At 39.0% G+C, this 16,792-nt stretch overlaps 1 protein-coding gene across 1 annotated transcript; it reads left to right on the plus strand.

Annotated features, from left to right (window-relative positions):
* The first annotated feature begins 445 nt into the window (after window positions 1–445).
* bdh2 (3-hydroxybutyrate dehydrogenase 2) lies at window positions 446–14,294 on the plus strand. The gene is made up of 10 exons (XM_002934757.4): window positions 446–805; window positions 4,180–4,260; window positions 6,901–6,979; window positions 7,089–7,185; window positions 7,509–7,617; window positions 9,753–9,813; window positions 12,252–12,365; window positions 13,266–13,324; window positions 13,403–13,495; window positions 14,102–14,294. The coding sequence occupies exons 2-10, from the start codon at window positions 4,189–4,191 to the stop codon at window positions 14,153–14,155; spliced, it is 738 nt and encodes a 245-aa protein (XP_002934803.2). The 5' UTR covers window positions 446–805; window positions 4,180–4,188; the 3' UTR covers window positions 14,156–14,294.
* The last annotated feature ends 2,498 nt before the right edge of the window (window positions 14,295–16,792 follow it).

Consider the following 16,792-nt stretch of genomic DNA (forward strand, 5'->3'; position numbering starts at 1 on the left):
TATGTTGCCATCCTTTCGTAAACAGCCTATGTGTCAGTGTATCATATAGCTGCAAATGCCCTTAGGCATAAAAAAAAAAAAAAGATACCTGCTGCAGGGAATTGCTGGGGTTATATGGTTGACAGGTGTGATATTTTGCCTTTGAGAAGCTGAGTCAGGTAGGGGCAAGAGTCATAAACAAATGTTGGGGTGCAACCCAATATAAAGTCATTATTGTGGACTTGTGTTTTTTTTTCATTAGCATTTATGTTTATACTACTGGCCCTGCACTGCTTGTAGTGCATGTTATAGCCCTCCATTTGCACGACACTTTCTGCCAATGTAATTGTAAGCTATAGGAAATTTCCTTTAGAATGGGCAGGGTTTAGACGCTCCTCCCACTGAAACTCAAACATTTTGAAATTCGAGTCAGGACCCCAAATGCAGAACAGAAACTGGGGTTTGGAAAGGATGTTCCAATATTATTCAGCTACCAGGTTCTTACTGGCGTTTGAAGAACACGAAGGGGCCCACAGAGGCCTTATAAAAAAAAATGTAACTATAATTGTCTTACAGCAGCTCCTCTGGTGTTTGCTAATATCCACATTCCATGCCTGGCAGATACTCAGAATATAGGAAATCACAAGCTGTGTCGCGCATTCCCCAGTTTGAACACAAGGTGGCAGCACCGAATTGACTGGTACTATCCGTGCCTGCTATCTGTTCTCGTTTAATTACCACTGCTTCTGTGCAAAGATCAGATTCCTGGAGAAAGCCGCGTCTTGTTTATTTCGCTATAGGAAAGCGCACTCGGTGGGGAAATACAGTAAGTAGCGTTTAGCCATTGCTATTCCAGGCTTCCATCTTGAAATGGCTGCGGTGATCAGAGAGAGGGTTGTGTTGCTGCAGATTGTGGTCTCGGCTAATTTAGTCATTTTAGTGCTTAGTTCTGTAGGAGAAAGTGGGGGTAACGCTGGCAATGGCTACCCCAGAGCCTTACAGAATGCAGACGAGTATGCACAATACCCCAGCATAGTGAGGGGAGTGCTATATACCGTGTCATTCGCACACAAGTGACACTTCTGAATGGAGAGCACCTTCTAGCTGTCGCTTTGCTGTCTGTCCTTTCTTAAGATATGCTGGAGATTTCTTGCATTCAGGCCCTGTCAGCCTTTAAGTAAATGTAGTTGATTTAACAGGAGCACCAGCTGGGGGTCTAACACTTTGGCACCCTCCAGTGATTGGAACTTTCCTTCTTTAAAGGAACAGCTCAGTGTAAAAATGAAACTCTGTAAAATAGACAGACTGTGCAAAATAAAAACATATTTTTAATATAGTCTATTAGGCAAAAATGTAAAAGGCTGGAGTGGGCAAATGTCTAACATAATAGCCAGGAACACTACTTCCCACTTTCGGCTCTCTAAAATCTTAGTTAGTCAGTGATTTTAGGGAGGGCTCATGGGACATAACTAGTTCACATAACTATCAGTTAGTTTGTGAGCACACAGGGCAGATTCAAATGCAAACTAACCAAACAGTTATGTCCCATATGGCCCCTCCCCTCAAGTCACTGATTGGTTACTGACTGCTAACAGCTAGAGAGCTGTAAAGGAGGAAGTAAAGTTCTGGCTATTATGTTAGACATCTGCACACTCCAGCCTTTATAGATTACATTTTTGCCTAACTATATTAAAAATATTTTTTTATTTTGCCCAGTTTCATTTTTACACTGAACTGTTCCTTTAAGAAACCTTGAACTAGTCCATATTTTCCTACTTCTAAAATTTGGCACCCTCAGTGATTTAGCCTTTCCTTCTCCTTTAAGCTTGTTCTCTGGGGACACTGATTAATTCCAGGATCCAGCTTTGTGAGCCAAGATTTGTTTGAGAATAACATGTACACCTTAATTCAATCACTGTTGTTAGTGCAGATCATGGAGACCTACCCTAAACTGCATGGTGGTGGGGGGAGAGGCAGTTTTTGCATCCTGACCCATAGATTAATAATCTCCAGACTAGATTAACAAAATCACTCATTAATACGCAAGTATGCCATGCTTGTACCTTGCACAAATCATAGGATTGTTTTACCGCTTCTATTGGGTTTATTCAATATTTCAATGATTTTTAGCAGATTTAAGTTTTGGAGATCCAAATAATGGAAAGATCCCTTATCCGGAAAACCCCAGGTTCCAAGCATTCTGGATAACAGGTCCCATACCTGTACCATGATATAAAAGGCTAGTGGGTACTCACATCAAACATGAAATAGTCCAAATTGCAATACAAATTCTGAGGGTAGAGGTAAAAGTAATACTCTAGGAATATGTGGATATAGGTAGTCAGCCAAATATACAGCTTTGTTATGAATAATATAATTACAATTATTCCTAGCGTTTTTAGGGCAATGACGCAAGGAGATTAGTATACTGCGAGCAACAAATCCTCTGCAAATGTGCGTAAACATATGCGTCTTTTCAAGGTTGCTTCGCGAGGAAACTTCTTGCGTCTCAGCGATGCATGTTTGTTTTCCAACTGGCAATCTACATTATTGGCAGGAGAATAGTTGCCTGCAGTAGAGCATATTTATTGCATACAACGAATCACGTGTCATTTTGTCTTTAAAATCCCGTTATAATTTGAAAATTTGGGCATCTGTACGGAGGGGATAATAAATAATAATAACTTCTCTGACATCAGTTCTATCCATAGTCTTTGCGCGGAAGCCTGAGCCTGAGGCCAGAAAAGTGTCACTAGTCACGAAGCATCAGATTTCAAACTTCATCCAGTCTTTTTTTCAACAATAAACGAAAAAAGGCTTCCAAGCACTCCAAACCTTCCAAATTAAAACAGCATCTTTATTAGTCCATTAAAATGTGAACGCAATCACAATGTATCTTACTATATTTATGACTTTATATGCTTTATGAACGATTGATTTAATTATACCGACTATAGGAATTGTCATCTTTATTAAGTTTCCATTGAGATTGTTTCCCGAGTATTGTTAACTTGATGGATGGACTTGTTGGTTCATTCATCTCTTTGATGTTTTACACTGATGTCATTCATTTACCAATTATCACAGATCACTGTTTGTAAGCTATTTAAACCCTCTCTTTAACGTGTGTGTCTAGCCTATGATTAAGTGCGCACGCGCACGAAACGCGTTAGGCGTTCACATTTTAATGGACTAATAAAGATGCTGTTTTAATTTGGAAGGTTTGGAGTGCTTGGAAGCCTTTTTTCGTTTATTGTTGGAATAACTTCCCTGGCTACGGGTTCGGGGCTTCTGGCACCCGAGCCACCCTGGGATCCGGGTGAGTGTGCTTTGACTGCTATCCTGAGTGTATAGACCTTGTTTGACTATCAACATTTGTGTTAGGTCCGGGGTTTTTACACCCGGACCTTATCTTTCCACTGGGTATGATTAATACTTTCTCGATAGTATTTTGAAGGATTTAGCCACCTTTATCTTATTTTTTGTGCACTAAACTAACTTCGCCGCTCTGTTTTTGTTTGGCAGTCTTTTTTTCAGGCTTTTTTAATGCAAACAGTACTTTAGAATTAATTCATTTCATTGTGTTTACTTTTGCCAAAAGAAAATAAAATATCTGATGCAAATTTGTAAAGTGTATTAGATGTCTTGTATTAACTTACAACCTCACGTGTTTTGTCATTGCCTTTTAATTTACAGTAGGAGTACAATATATGCCACAATAAGCAATAGCAGGTCTGGATTTGTGGTCAGGCCACAAAGGCCCAGGCCTAGGGCGGCAAAGTTCAGGAGGCAGCATGCCGCCCACTGGCCGTGTCTCTGCTGGGGATTGGGCAGCAGGTTTCGACAGGAGTTTGAATTTTCTGCCCGCCTCAGTGGAAGTGATCACACTAGAACAGAGCTGGCGGAGGAAGCTGCAAATGACAGGGGGGCCTAGTGGAGCAGAGCATTTAAACCAGCTCTGAGTAGTAGTAATTAAATTAATATACATAATTAATTATAAACATGTATTGTGGGTCATAAAGTAGAATGTCAGACTTTCTTTGCATACCCTGAGAAAAAGACTGAGACTTATTAGCTACAGATGGTTGTTACAGTGCCAAAACCTGAGTTTTGCCTAAAGCTGCTTTATTTTACTAGCTTGTGCCAGAGTTTGTTAAAGGGTTTTTGAGATTCGTTTTAATCTCACACTGTGTTTTACAGGAGGCGATCATGGGCCGTTTGGATGGAAAAGTGATTGTTCTGTCAGCTGCAGCACAAGGCATTGGAAGGGCTGCGGCCATTGTAAGTCTGTTGGCTAAGAGCTTGCTCAGTTTTCTTATAGCTACTATTAAATAGGTTTTGTGTTTAATTACTTGCTTTATAATTACCAGTTTTTATACTTGTAGAGAGTTAGGTCACTAGTTCACTATCAACATTAAGGTGTCAAGGCTTAGATTATCCTCCTTTTACCCAAGTTTATAGCTAGTTATAAAGATGATTTGTAAAGAGTGCTGGCTTTACTTTGTGTCAGGAGGATAACCATTATTTGATGGCACTCGGACATCACTGTGCTGCACAAAGTACAAAGAAAGTCAGAGTATTACATTAATTTTGATGCCAAAAATTCAGACCTTATTCTGGCGGTCATGGTTATTATGTTGGGTTGAAAAACCCAACATACTGTTCTTCGACTTCAGCTTATTCTTCCACTTTTTCTTTTCGCAGAGTTTGTCACTGGGTAACTGCAGTTCCTGGTTAGAAAAAGTGGGTGGGGCCACCAACCGCCAATCAGATCAGTGGGGAAATTTAAATTGCTGCCATTCAGACACTATTAAAACTACAGACCCCAAACTTTGCACACTGGTTTTTACCCTGTGGTCCAGGGTTAGAAAAAGTGGGCAAGCCAACAACAGATCAGATTTCATTCAGTGGCTTCACGTTTTTCAATGTATAGAACAAAGTAGAAATAGAGACTGCATTCAAGCAAAATTTCAGCTGGGGAGCAAACCCCATTTATTATGCCAATGTACCACAAAAAAAAAAAACGTTTCAGGGGGCACTCCCCTCCTTCCTGACGGAGGGAGGGAGTGCCCCCCAAAATGTTGTTTTTTTTTTTTTGTGTGGTACATTGGCATAATAAATGGGGAAAGCTCCCCAGCTGAAATTTTGCTTGAATGCAGTCTCTATTTCTACTTTGTTCTATACATTGTTGGGGCGCTGCCATATGTCTATGAGACTTTGCACCACAGAAAATTGAGTGCAGCTGTAAATTTTTTTGTTTACTTCACATTTTTCAAACCAACATGAAGTTTGTTCTCAAACTTCCCTTTCTAGTTTAACCAGTTGTTTTGTGTGACTTTTTTGGCTGAGAAATGAAAGTTGGGGGAGGTGCTTTTTACAGACTTCATTGTTTGGTAAAGTCAGACAAGTAACAAATACCAAAGACCTGCTCCTATGCCACTGTCCAGAGCATGTACAACGTAAAGAAATATCAGTAAGTGGAAGCAAGGGCAGAAACAACATGAACACTTTAAAGCAGACTTTCTGCATGTTTCTGTGCCTTCTTCCACTCATATAAATATATCTGATGGCCAAGGTACAATTTCTTATTATTATTAACATTTATTTATAAAGTGCCAACACATTCCGCAGCGCTGTACAATAAGTGGGTTTCATACATTGGACATACAAGTAACATATAAAGCAATCAATAACTGATACAAGAGGTGAAGAGAGCCCTGCCCAAAAGAGGTTACAATCTACAAGGAGAAAGGGTTGAGACACAAGGGGGCACATTTACTAATCCACGAACGTCCGAATGCATATTTTGCAATTTTTTCGTAAATTGTAGCGACTTTTTCGTAGCGTTACGACTTGCGCGGATTGTCGCGACTTTTTCGTAGCCTTCGCGCCGAGTATGAAAGTTTCGGATTCATTCAAGCTTCAGTATCGTGACTTTCCTTGGGCCAGGTTGGAGCTGCAGAGTGCCATTGAGTCCTATGGGAGGCTTCCAAAATCATGCAAAGTCTGAAAGTTTTGCCGACCGTTTACGAGCGCTCAATACGAAAAAGTCGTGACAATATACGAGCAAATCGTAACGGCTACGAAAAAGTCGCGACAATTCGCGCAAGTCGTAACAGCTACGAAAAAGTCGCGACAATTTACGAAAAAATTCATAACGCGGACGAAAAAAATACGAAAAAGTTGCAAAATGTTTGTTTCCAACCCAAATTTTTCCCATTCGGATTCGTGGATTAGTAAATGTGCCCCAAGGTGTGTGAATGGGCATGACAGAGTTGTGACAGGTGTGGCACAGGGTATTGCTTTTAGCGGCACACTGAGGTTATTTTAAACTAGATTAGGGTAAGCTTCTCTAAATAAATACGTTTTTAGAGATCTCTTGAAGGCAGAGAGATTGGGAGAAAGTCTGACAGTTTGTGGGAGCGAATTCCAGAGAAGGGGGGCAGCCCTTGCAAAGTCTTGAATGCATGTGTGTTAGGAGGGAATAAGAGAGGAGTTGAGGAGCAGGTCAGTAGAGGAGCATAACAAGCGGGTTGGATGGTACTTAGAGATAAGTTCAGAGATGTAGGGTGGGGCAGAGTTATGAACTGCTTTGAATGTAAGAGTCATTAGTTTGAATTTTATCCTGGATGGTAGGGAAGCCAGTGCAGGGATTGGCAGAGTGGCACGGCAGAGGAGGAGCGGTTGGAGAGGTATATGAGCCTGGCAGCAGTATTCATTATGGACTGGAGTGGGGACAGTCTTTGGAGGGGAAGGCCAATTAATAGGGTGAACATTAAAACCAGAGAGCTTTAGATTGATGGCCCGTGGCCTATCACATTAAGGAAGAAAAATTGAAGCTCAGACACTAAAAAACAGTATGTTTGAGGACACCCTTGTGTCCAAATATTACTTTGTTTTTCTATAATTTTACTTTTTAAGGCATTTGTCAATGAAGGAGCTCAGGTCATTGCAACAGACATCAATGAAACAAAGCTAAAAGAACTGGAAGCTTATAAAGGTATGATCTTCAATAAACAAATGTACCGGCAGCTCGAAATGTAGAGTTTAGATTTTCAGATGGAACTAAAATTGAAGAATACACTTCATCAGCTGTTCATCTGGTTTAGGTATTCAGACAAGAGTTTTGGATGTCACTAAAAAGGATCAGATTGAAAAATTATGCAAAGAAATTGATAGAGTCGATGTTCTCTTCAATGTAGCTGGGTGAGTAGGCTTATAAGGGTGGAGTGGTAACTCAGCTCCAATTCATACATTGACATAAATTGGTGTTGGTTGGTTTCAATTTCTACATCAAGTTAGGAATGGTTGCAGTATGCATGTACAATCAAATACTGGAATCAAACCCATCATAGTTAAATGTCATACTTGAAAGATACACATGGGCAAATACACAGAGTTCTTCCTTTCAGACAAGATTCGTCTATGCTAAGTGTTTGTGAGGGTTTACCTGGGGTAAAAAATGTCCCTTGTATGCCATTTCACTTATAGTGCCTGTTAGACTGTAACATCTACATGTAATGTTGTAGGTTTGTGCACCATGGAACCATATTGGATTGTGCAGAGGCAGACTGGGATTTCACCATGAATGTAAATGTCCGTAGCATGTACCTTATGATTAAAACATTCTTGCCCAAAGTAAGTATTGGTTACTGGCCTTTCTCAGGGATTTAGTATTCCCAATGCTAGTTATGAAAAGAGTTTATCTTTAAGGCATTGTTAAGATTCTCCAAAGATTTCTGTAAGATTTGGATTTAATAGGTCCAACCTAAACCATTTGCATGTACATTCTTTGCTGCAGTGTTTGAGAGTACTGTTGTCAAAATCTAAAATGCGGGCAGCCATGCTGGGGCTTATTTAAGGTACAGTGGGCCCTAGTTTCAGGTTTGGCTTCTTGACCTTCTTCCAACACCAATACTCCCTGTGATAACCTGTTTTTTTATCCCACCTCTGTATCTCACTCTGTCCCTCACTCCGATCTTCTAATATGTTCTGTTAACTTCTTTTTTCTTTTGTTAAAGACTTAATTATTTGTGCCCATTAGACCCCATCATGGCCAACTTGGTTTCCCACAACTCCTGCATCATTAGAGGTTAGGAATCAAAGTTTTGGTGCTTCTGAAGTGTATTGAAATTGAATTACTTAAAGAAGAAATAAACCCCTTAAAATAAATATGGCTAGAAATGCCATATTTTATATACTAATTGCACCAGCCTGAAGAATTAGTATCGATAGTAGGAGTATAGTAGTAAAGGCCTTTTTCACAGGAGCTCCCCTTCTTGGATTTTGTCAGTGACCCTCACATGCTCAGTGTGCTCTGGGCAACACAAGGTTTTAATTGAAGCTGATGCTTCAGGGCTAATTATTGCACTGGTTTCAGAGCTGCCTGTAATGAGAATCTGAATGAATTACTAGTCAGCCTTATATTGTGACATTTATATTCTATATATACAGTATTTTGTGCGTTAGTCCCTAAGCTCAGTAACTGACAGCAGCACAGAGCATGTGCAGTGAATCAGCAGAAAAGAAGATGGGGAGCTACTGGGCCATCTTTAGAGGCACAGATCTTCCCTGCTAAAGGGCTGGGGTTCTGTTTAAAGAGTGTTCTTTTATCCAGGGTATTGCTGATTTTTTAAGTTATTCTTAATTCTGGCCTTGTACAAGGTTCTAGAGCTTCTAGTAACACTTGATTTCACAACAGTACTTTAATCAATGCAGCACATTGTTTTTATGTTCATGTTAATTTTGATGTGCATATTCCTTTCTTAGGAATAAGAGTATCTTAAAGGGGTGGTTCACCTTTAAATTAACTTTTAATATGCTATAGAATGTCCTATTCCTAGCAACTTTGCAATTGGTCTTCATTGTTTACGTGTTATAGTTTTTTAATTATTTGCCCTCCACTGCTACATCTTCACAGCTTTCAAGTTTATTATTATTGTTATTTTATATTACTTGTCTTTCTACTCAGTCCCTCTCCTATTCATATTCCTGGCTCTCATTCAACCTACTGCCTGGCTGCTAAGGTAAAGAAGACCCTAGAAATCAGACAGCTGCTAAAATTCCAAACAGGAGAGCTGCTGAACAAAAAAGTAAATGACTGAAAAAGTACAAAAAATGGAAATTAATTGCAGATTGTCTCAGAATATCAATCTATGTAATACTAATTTAGAGGTGAACAACCCCTTTAGTAAGAGTAAGCGAGATGCAGCTCTGTATATATATCTGCTTCTGTCTCTTGACTGCTGGCTTACTCATAACATGCCATCAGGTTTGCGTATTCCCCTTTAATAGCCTGACATTTTGCAACAGATAATCTACAACATGATGTGTTATAACATTAATATTTCTTTATTATGGTTTTGTTTCATAATACATTTCAGTTTGCTATTGTACTAGCATTGTATTAGTATTTTTGCACACATAAAAATAAATGTCTTTTCTTTTTTAGTGACCTGGGTGATAGAGGTATCCTCTTAACCCTTAATTATTTTTTATTCAATATCCACAGCTCTATATATCTGCATCAACTGCAAATGACTGCAGCACTGAATATGATTTTGTGTATACAACAATGTGAAAGTTAAGATAGAAGAGCAGCTGTGATTTAAAAAAAAAAAAAACACTTTAATATCATTTTTATTGAAATTGGCACCTTGTTTGCCTAAATGCATATTTTACAGGTGGGAAGAAATAACTTGTATCTCAGTGCAAATAAATCATTTGTGTATAACTGATGTATAACAAATACTGATAATTATTATTTTTTACAGATGCTTGCTCAGAAATCAGGAAATATTATTAACATGTCTTCTGTGGCATCAAGCATTAAAGGTAACTGGTACCCCAAGTATTGTGTATGTATTCATTGGCCAGTTCAAACAAAACCCATAAATATTAGTTCATTAAGAGACTGATGAGTGGGAAGAATTTTCAGAAAGACAACGAGAAAGAAAAGGAGGCTGGAGGAAAGAGGTGCATAAAAGTTCATTTCAGGTATAGAGGAAGAGATTTAGCATTGAGCAATGGTAAACAGAGCTTATAAAAATTGATTTTGTTTACAGGAACGTTAGTACAGACCTTTATCAAAGCCAGCACTGGCTGTATTTTTTTTGCATTCTATTTAGTGTAGAATCAAGTCAAAACTGTCAATGACTGCTCATGTGTTGAATATGAATTGTTCACATATAACTAACTGGTTGTATGGTTGAAGCAGCCTACAATGCTGAACAGATTTTACTATCTTTTAAAGCCATTCTAAGTGCCAATAATTTAACAGAGTGGAAAATTGCACAAAATTGCAGGAAGCAAATATGTGATGAAACAGCATTCAAGAGCATCCATTACAAATTGACTTGACACATTTTGCAGACCAATTTAAGCCCCACAGCATAAAACACACAAACTATATAGTACGAACTTCAAAAGCATCAGAAGCAAATGAAAAAGGTATTATAAATTAGTTAGTAATTCATAACCTTTTGCATATCCACGTGTTATCTAGTTTTTCTCAAATGTAGAGGGCACATATTGGTGTCAAAGTCAAAATGTTTTGGCCACTTAAGTTGTTACTATCTTGCATACTTACATATAGTTTCCAATTTAATCCAATAAAACACATTGTTAGAAACAATACAGCAATTCTTTGTATGGACCCATTGTTAAAGAAAATATTTGAGTCTGGCTTGATTTATTTTTCGATGGTCTTTTGCACCCTTTGACTGAGGGTTTTGCAAATAGTACCATCTATTATTTACTATTATATACTTAATTATTTTGTTTATTGTACTTTTTGGTGCAGAGCATATATACTGTTTATTTCCCATAAATGATTTATGACACAAGCTATCAAATTGCCCACCATAATTATGGCTAGCTGACCCTGTCACAGTTAGTGGAATTGTGCTGTCTATGGCAGCTGAAAGCAATTGTCACAGGAAAAATCTGTTTCTTAGCACTGACAATAAAAAGTCAATTGATACACATTCCTGATGCTTGTGATATTACTTGGGGAAATAATTTAGTTCAAAGGTTTATTGCCCTTCAGTATTCTGAAAGTGAGGGCTGAATGTTAATGGACATTAGCACTTTGCCACTCAGATTTTGTATTTTTTTTTTTGGAATAGGCCCCCTTTTCAGGACATCAAGTACTGGGATTAATGTAGGAGCATGCTGCATACGTGAGAAAATTCATATGCATTATTTTCATTCAGGGCATCACATCACACAGGATCATATGTGAGATAAATGCGGCAAATTGCAGCAACGCACAGTCTTTGTACAGTTAGGGGGTCTTACGACCAGGCCTGGATTAGGATTCAAAATAGGCCCTGGCATTTCTAGGACACAGAGGCCCAAACAGCCCACCACTGGCTCACTAATTAGTGACTGTCTATGGTGTCTTACAGGCATTTGCCAGAATCCACAGATTGCCAGTGTGGGCCTGCATTTTGGCATCAGAAAGGATTTTTTCCCCATATGAGACTAATCTGGCAGCTGGCCTGGAACCATTTGTACTGTGTGTTGTAAGGTTTCCCTGGAATGACTTACATGTTAATTCAGCCTAACCATCTAGGGAGCTTTATGTATCTAGCAGCCTTCTTTTGTGCTACTTAAGGTTGGGGCAGTGCATCATACAAGATATAGAGATAATGCCAATAATAATTTCACCTACATTACACTAAAGCTGAAAGGGGTGGTAGTGGTGGCTGCAGCAGGTGCACTTATGTGTTTGGTGGGCCCTTGGGATTTCTGTTTAAGAAACTGAATGACATTGTGTAAGAATGCGGCTCTGCTTATGTGGGGGGCAGGCAAAATCTGCTTTAGTGTGTGTATATGTAAGAGAGACATAGAGAGAGACACTTATCACCTTTCTCAGAAAATGTTTATAAATGGAGGATTCATTCTCCCTTCTTATTAAATAGTCCCCCTAGTTCAGTGCTGTCCAACTGGTTGGATCAACTGGCCCTCTGCATTGTTCACACCTCAGATTCAGGCTGTAATCCCCTGTATTGTTCACATCTCAAATTCAGGCTATATTCCCCCATACTGTTCACACCTGTAATCCTCTGTATTATCCACACCTCAAATTCAGGCTATATTTCTCGTATTGTTCACACCTGTAATCCTCTGCATTGTCCACACCTACCTCAGCTGTAATTCCCTGCATTTTTCACAAATGTAAACCCCGTGTTGTTCACACCTATAAACCCCTGTAGTGTTCACACCTGTTTCTGTGACTAAGGGTCTTTTTCATTTTGTCTTTTCTGCAGGTGTGGTGAACAGGTGTGTGTACAGTACATCAAAGGCAGCAGTCATTGGCCTGACCAAATCGGTTGCGTCAGACTTCATTGAGCAAGGCATCAGATGTAACTGTATTTGTCCTGGTAAGGAGATATATGCTTTAGATGTAAGTCAGGATTTAGTTTTCTTTTTGAAATCAAGCTTTGCACAAAGTAGTTTCCCCACTATAGGTACTGACTCCTATCAGTGAAACTGTGTGCCTAGCCCCAATACAGGGGTCCAGTACAGTCGATGCTTAATAGTAAAATTCAAATAACTTAGATACTTAGATATATGTACCGTATATACTCGCGTATAAGCCAAGTTTTCCAGCACTCAAAATGTGCTGAAAAATTAACCCTCGGCTTATACTCGAGTCCCTCCAACTAACACCCTCTGCTACATGATTTCCTGTGCTCTCTTCTGCGTGCCGATCCTTCCTGGTTCCTTGCCCCGCCCCCGGCGTGACATCACATGCTCCCTGCTTCAGCTCCGGGTGTCTGTGTGTGTAATAGGGGGAGGGAGAGCAGGCATGCACGGAAAAGCTCAAACTGGCCTGCTATTTATCTTTTTGTGTGGCAGAGCTCTTTGATGCAGGCAAGCAATGGAACGGTGAGTGACGGAGGGAGAGGGAGGGGGAACTCCTTAAAGTAAAACTCACACTGAACAGGGGGGGGGAGTAGGGGGGAGCCTGGCATCTTGCATACTGATTCCCTGCACGTATTTGTTCAGTAAGATTGATAGATCCTAATTTTATTGGAATTTATTTTGATTAAACTTAGAAGCTGCTGCATTTCCCACCCTAGGCTTATACTCGAGTCAATAGGTTTTTCCACTTTTCTTAGGTAAAATTAGGTACCTCGGCTTTTATTCGGATCGGCTTATACTCGAGTATATATAATTGTTTTTTCAGGTAAAGTGTTCTGACAAAATATTGGCATACAGGAGGCTGGGTCATAAAATCACTGTTTAGGGATGTGCGCTAAATTCTAGTTTTTATGCAGGGACGGTGGATACTCCATCTTTAAGGGAAAGGATTCAAGCAAGGCCAGATCCTGAACAGGTAGGATAGAAGAACAGACACTTTGTGAAGCTAGGGACATTTCTATATATCTTTTTGCATATTTTATTATTTGAGCAGGCTTTTAAGGACTTTCTTGCACGACAAAGGACTGGCAGAATGGCTACTGCAGAAGAAGTTGCCCATCTTTGTGTGTACCTGGCATCTGATGAAGTAAGTGAATTTACTTACTGAGCATTAATGTTACATACAGTAGTAGCTGACAGTTATGTTCAACCATTTGTCCATGTGAAACCTGCCAAAATACTATTTGAGGAAGGCAGAAAAACAGCCCCACGTAAAGCCTCTCCAAAAATCATGCCTGACTCCAAAAAAACAATTGGATCAGTCCCTGAATCAACTTTAAGTTCAGCAACCTTACTGTAATGGGATGTATGCAGTGTTCAGTTACCACAAATGGAAATAAAATAGGATTAGTTTTTCACAGAACCCATGATGACTATTTTTATATGTGATTGCTTCCTTATTTAATTATAGCCCTTATTTTTACACAACTGACACAAACACTTATATAGAAGGTATTATGGTGGGAAATACAAAGTGAAGGCAAACAATCTATTTAAAGCTACATAATGGGGTTATTTCTACAACCACAGGGAAGATGAAAACTTTGCAAAAATAGGTTGTCAAACAGTAATCAGTGACAAATATGTTTTTAAATCGGTTGTTGCTAAGGAAAAGTGAATTATTGAACATACGCTGTACAGTGCATTCCTTTAAATTTGCCTATTATAACATGGATTTTTTTGTTTATTTAAGTCTGCATATGTCACTGGTAATGAGCACATTATTGATGGAGGTTGGAGTCTGTGAGCTACGCTGGATGGCAGTTGAAGGGTCCAAATACATTTTCTGTATTCAACATGAAGATATGTTATGTAATGTTTGAAGAATTTGCCTTTCATTCTTTTTAAAGACTTATAAGAATAAATTTCAACAGCTTTTTGCATTAGTATATTGTTTCTATCCACCTAGAGGCTGCTTGCAGTCTAATTGCATCCTTAGAGCGTGTGTACAGCTTGCTTTTCTGTGGGTGAGTGCTAGTAGGCCTTGCAGTGCACAAGTGAGTGAAAGTCCCCAGAATACATAAATCCTTAGAAGAATGTATGTACAAAATATAAATAAGCGGTGTAGTTGGAAGAGAACATGGAGGTGCACACACGTAGAGGAGAATATGTGGACAGAGGGCACAGCATGCTCAGACAAACACTGTGTGCAAATCCTAATTGATTTATTAAAATAGCTGGGATGTCAATGAAGCAATTTGCATAGATTGGTTGTCTGAGAATGCTGCAATAGACAGTATGGCAAGATAAAGTGAAATCTATAAAGAAGATAAAAGAGAATTGTAGCAACACTGTAATCTCAAATACAAATATTAGCATTTGTTGGTTGACAGTCAGTTATTGCCTAAGTATGATCCTAAAGGGCATTTTTAAATATCGTATAGTTTTATATGTAAGTTATCATTATCAACCCTATTTGTATTATTAGATAGTATGCTACTAGCTTTATTTACTAACTGGTACCATTCCACTCTAAAGGTGGGCATACACAGGAAGATTTAAAGGTGGCCATACACGTTGCAAAGTTGCCAAATGAGCAGATCTTCTCCTGACATACCCACCTAAGATGGGTAGGCATATCAGGGGAAAGATTTTCTCGTTTGGCGACCTCGCCAAACTGGCAAATCTTACCATGTATGACCACCTTAAGGGATTGTCTTGCTTAATAATGAACTGACGAACCAGAGGCATTCCCAGCACTACAAATTTATTGAAGATTTTATTTCTTTCATCAGTGTTTCAATCTGTGTGAATGTGTTTGACAGCCTAAAGAATCTGGGCACTATTCTTTTCTATGAGGTGTTAAAGTTTAGCAGAAGCAGAGAGCACTGATTAGTTTATCACTGACTAAAGTAATCATTATAGCATTACATTTAAGGCACTGCAAGTTAATGGGTTTTATTTGAGTAAAGATAATTGTCAGCATTACTATGAATCGGTAATAATGAAGAATAGGGTTTGGTAATTATCTCCACTTGTTATTATTTTATTGGTACTGCTCATAAAAAATAACAGCATCATAAATCTACCCCTAAACACTTCAGACTTCACATTTAGTGGTGTTACTGACTTGCTTCTCTCTCCTGTGTGGAATATACACTGTGATTTCATGCACTATAATGGGATGACTATAATGAGAGTTCCAAGCATTTTGATAGCTGAGGTTTTCCTTGATTACTGTTCTAGAATGATTGCCAAGTAAAAAAAAAAACAATAAAGAACATTAGTTAAAAATATGGAAGGGCCAAGTGCTGTGGAAGGGGTTGGGGCAATCCTGATTGCTTATTAAAGCAATGGCACCAGCCGAAATTTCACTAGGGTGACAAAATGCCTGAAAATGTCCTTGCATTGTAGTGCATTTTAATCACTGCCAGCATTCCAATAGAAGTGTGTAATCAAATTTAGTACCTGTATATTTAAGATGTTATGCGCTTATACTGGCATGACTATTACAACATTTTTTCACATATCTGTAACCTGAGCATAAGCGGAGTAGCCTTTAACTGGAAGGTGGGGCCAAACCAGTAGGTCTGAAGACCTCTTTGATCTACGATAAAATAATCCGGTCATTATAATATGTTGAAGGGTGTTTAAACTAAAAGAATTTGACTGCCAGCCTGGGTGGACTAGGGTTATGAGCAGAAGAGTTCCAGTTTTGAACTGAGAATTATGTAAAATATGACTTTGTAATTAGGTAGAGGACTTTGCTGCAAGATGCTGCTGATAGTTAGGTATATGAGTAAGTTTTGGTAATTATACAAAATCACCCTTAAGGGTCCCATTCACTTTAAATGGTTCATATCCCAAGGTAGAGGCTCTGCAGAACAGCAGTTCTCAAAGCTTCTTACCACAAAACTGCTGAGGATTGCCAGTAAGCCATATAAGCAGGTAAGAAGTCTAAGTAGTGTGGGATTGGTCTTCTTAGGGGCAGGGCTGTTTTTAGGTCCTATGTTGCCCTCTGCAGCGGACGTCGGCCCATGTATGTATGTATGTATGTATATCTTTATTTATAAAGCGCTACTTACTGTATGTACGCAGCGCTTTACAGTAGAATAGATTAATACAAACGGGATTATTAAGATAATAATAGATAAATACAAAGTACAACAATAAATACAGATAGATACAAGATAAATACAGTTGCAATAAGTTAAGAGTCAAAGACACAAGAGGATGGAGGTCCCTGCCCGGTAAGAGCTTACAATCTATATGGGAGGGTAACATACAGACACAAATAGGCAAATATAAGTGCTGTAGGTCACAGTGGGTGACACTACAATATAAGTGCTGATTCCCAGATCAGGTGCTGGGTGAGTGCTCCCCTTGTCCCTGCAATTGGCAGGAAAGACCCCTGAAGAACCCTGACATTGTGACTGTGACCTTT

The sequence above is a fragment of the Xenopus tropicalis genome, chromosome 1 (assembly GCF_000004195.4).
Source record: "Xenopus tropicalis strain Nigerian chromosome 1, UCB_Xtro_10.0, whole genome shotgun sequence".
Classification (NCBI taxonomy): domain Eukaryota; kingdom Metazoa; phylum Chordata; class Amphibia; order Anura; family Pipidae; genus Xenopus; species Xenopus tropicalis.

Bases quoted from the DNA above. Each gene is read 5' to 3' on its own strand.
- bdh2 (XM_002934757.4), top strand. From the start codon at position 4,189: ATGGGCCGTTTGGATGGAAAAGTGATTGTTCTGTCAGCTGCAGCACAA. The intron at 4,261-6,900 runs GTAAGTCTGTTG...TTACTTTTTAAG, and splicing joins TTGGAAGGGCTGCGGCCATT to GCATTTGTCAATGAAGGAGC. The intron at 7,186-7,508 runs GTGAGTAGGCTT...GTAATGTTGTAG, and splicing joins GTTCTCTTCAATGTAGCTGG to GTTTGTGCACCATGGAACCA.